This window comes from Anoplophora glabripennis, unplaced genomic scaffold, assembly GCF_000390285.2.
Source record: "Anoplophora glabripennis isolate ALB-LARVAE unplaced genomic scaffold, Agla_2.0 scaffold979, whole genome shotgun sequence".
NCBI lineage: Eukaryota > Metazoa > Arthropoda > Insecta > Coleoptera > Cerambycidae > Anoplophora > Anoplophora glabripennis.
In genome coordinates, this window is record NW_019417060.1 from 137896 (window position 1) to 141092 (window position 3197).

The 3197-nt window shown below is 32.2% G+C and overlaps 1 protein-coding gene across 1 annotated transcript in view; it reads left to right on the forward strand.

Annotated features, from left to right (window-relative positions):
* The window catches only part of LOC108914847, an 18415-nt gene extending 15491 nt beyond the window's left edge, over positions 1–2924 (forward strand). Inside the window, exons 9-10 of the mRNA XM_018720756.1 lie at positions 2323–2528; positions 2636–2924. Coding sequence (XP_018576272.1) covers positions 2323–2528; positions 2636–2877 — 448 coding nt within the window. The 3' untranslated portion in view covers positions 2878–2924. The remainder of the gene's footprint in view (positions 1–2322; positions 2529–2635) is intronic.
* The last annotated feature ends 273 nt before the right edge of the window (positions 2925–3197 follow it).

A 3197-nucleotide genomic window follows, 5' to 3' on the forward strand; every position in this document is an offset into this window, starting at 1 on the left:
TACGAGCCCAGGCTCATAATAGTTCGGCCGGTAATAATTTGTAACTATATTTTTGAAGATAATATTAAACTTAAAACAAAGGTGCAAAATTTAATCAAAACTATTACAACTATATTCAAAACTATACTTTTAAGTAGCTGAAACTGAAAATTATAATTAAATTACGTAAAGAAACAAATCAGTATAACAAAAAATGTATTTCACGTGGTAGGTCATAATAGTTCGGCCGCTTATCGTAATTGCCATGAAATCGAGCTGACTAGTTAAAACAAAGCAATTATGAAATATATCAACAAGACAGCTGTCAGTATTAGTTTCAAATCATATTTAAAGCATAATGCCTCGTGGTAAGCCCTTAAGTAAAGATTTTCGTTTGTCCATCATTAATGCCCATAAGAAAGGTATTTCGGCACGTCGAATTTCAGTTTCTCATTCTGTGCCGCGTTCTACCGTTCAAGACATTATCAATTTATATAAAACTACTAATGGAGTTGATCAAAAAATTAAAACCGGCCGACCATCTACAATTACAGAAGCAAATAAAAGAGCTTTACGGAGAATTGTGAAAACAAATCGGAGATCTAACACTAAAGAGATAACTGTTTTATGGAGAGAAAGTATAGCCAAGGATATTTCGTTGTCTACAACTAAAAGGACTATTAGAAAAATAGGATACAAATTTTATAAGGTAAAATTTATTCGTTTTTTTTTTGGTGAAACTGTTGGCATCCAATTTTTTTTTAACAGGCAAAAGAAAAGCCACTACTGACAACTTTACAAAAACGCAACAGACTAAAGTGGGCTCGGGAACATCAGAACTGGACTCAAAGACAGTGGTACAATATAATTTGGAGTGATGAGTCCAAGTTTGATGTTTGTGTGGGCGACTCCCGTAAAAGGGTGTTACGAACATCCAGCGAAGCATTCCATAATGACTGTCTAGTAAAAAAAGTAAAGTTCCCAGCATCAGTCATGATATGGGGTTGTATGTCTGCAAAAGGAGTGGGCAAATTACACTTCATCGATGGAATTGTTAACGCCCAAAAATATAAGGAGATATTGGAAGCAAGTTTTTTACCATCTATCGCGCAATGTGCAGCCGATGACGGTGACTTCATGTTCCAACAGGATGGTGCACCTTGCCATACTGCGAAAACTGTGAAGACGTGGTTTCAAGAACATAACATTCCTGTTCTAAAATGGACGTCTTCTAGTCCAGATTTGTCTCCAATCGAGACACTTTGGCACAACATGAAGAAGCAACTTCGAAAAAATCCAGCGCGGACAGTACCCGAATTAAAAGCTACTTTGCAAAATGTATGGAATAATATTCCACCAGAAGAGTGTGCACGACTTGTGGATACAATGCCCAGTAGAATTAAGGCGGTTATTGCTAATAAAGGCGACGTAACGCAATATTAGGTTTTGGCCGAACTATTATGACCCACCACGTGAAATACATTTTTGGTTATACTGATTTGTTTCTTTACGTAATTTAATTATAATTTTCAGTTTCAGCTACTTAAAAGTATAGTTTAGAATATAGTTGTAATAGTTTTGATTAAATTTTGCACCTTTGTTTTAAGTTTAATATTATCTTCAAAAATATAGTTTCAAATTATTACCGGCCGAACTATTATGAGCCTGGGCTCGTATATATGCTAACGAAAACTCTCGTTGTATATTAGAAGGAGAGGCAGTTTTTAAGGCCGATCATGTGGTACTATATGGGAAAATTGAGCAAAGTTAATTTATATTTAGAAATTTATATTATGTCTGCAGACTAGTGCCCTTACTTACAACCCTCATGAAATTCAGGGAGTATTATCTATCGGCAATAATATTTTGAAAATTTCTTCAATGGTTTGATGAAAACTTAATTCTGGATTTTTCTTGGACCATGAAGAGCAACCTTGAACTGAACAATAATAGTTTGACAGTTTCTTCTTTCTATCCATAATTACTGAAATTTTCCTCACACTATTTTCTTAAAATAACAGTGTTCAAAAAACGAACACTAAATTCAATTTTAAATAAAATGCAAAACGAAATGTGACACACAGAAGAAATATTTACCTTGTTTCGCTAGTATCACTTGTCACCGCCAGAGGACGAGCTCTTAGCTGCATTCGCGAATAGGTAATACCAAAAAGAAATGGAACAGCTTGTATAATCGAAAATAATTTTAAACTATGGAGAAAGTCAACTTTTTTTGAAACAGTGTCATTGACATCTACAGAATTATGGAAAAATCCATCTTAAATAATCTATGTATGTATTTGATAGATCCTTCCATAAATATATATATATTTTTTTTTTCAGCAATCCCAGAGTAGTTTATAGGGATATTACCGACGACTTTCCAGGGGTTGCTGATTTAGATAGTGATATTTTATATATGTTAACTAATATATTGGAAAACCCTTTCAGTCCTCCTGAATTTGTTGTGTTACAAATTTTAAAATGTAAAATAAAATTGAATGCTCTGAAATTGTTGCCTAGTCAATCAACTAGTAATTATAGAAAATGTAAGTAAAACTTTTTGTATATTGTGATTTCAGTTTAGCTTTATAAGGAGTTTTACCATAAATTGGATTTTATTAATAATAATATTTCCATTCTTTTTCATCTTCAGATTCCATAGAAGAACTTCAAGCACAAGAAAGTTACATACAGTATGCTTTGGATAAATTGAACTCCATTATATTTTCCTCGGCAGCAAATAACATACTCAGTACAGCAGAACGTACAAAAAATGTAATGAAAATTTGGTTGGAAATGCCTTTGAAAGATTTTATTTCGCACAAAAGAATAGTGGAAGGTCATGATTATAAATTTTATGAGAAGCGCTATGATAGTTTTTATAATGGCTCTTGATTTATGTTTATTGGTATTTATCCATTTTACATAATTTTATAAATATATTTAAGTACAAATGTTTTCTTTTATTTTTATCCTCATTCATCATTAAGTGCATATGGTGCAAATCAAGCAATCTAACAGAGATGTGAAGTGCCTGTTCCACAAGTCTATGTCGAAGAAGGAAAACTTATTTGTAAATTTATGAGAAAATATGACATTTTCTGTTGTTAAAAATGTTAATTATTTATTAATTTTATACATAGGGTGTTTTTAATTGCCATAAGCAAAGTATCTAAATTTTTTTTTGAAATATGCAGGGTGGTCCGAATTTTATG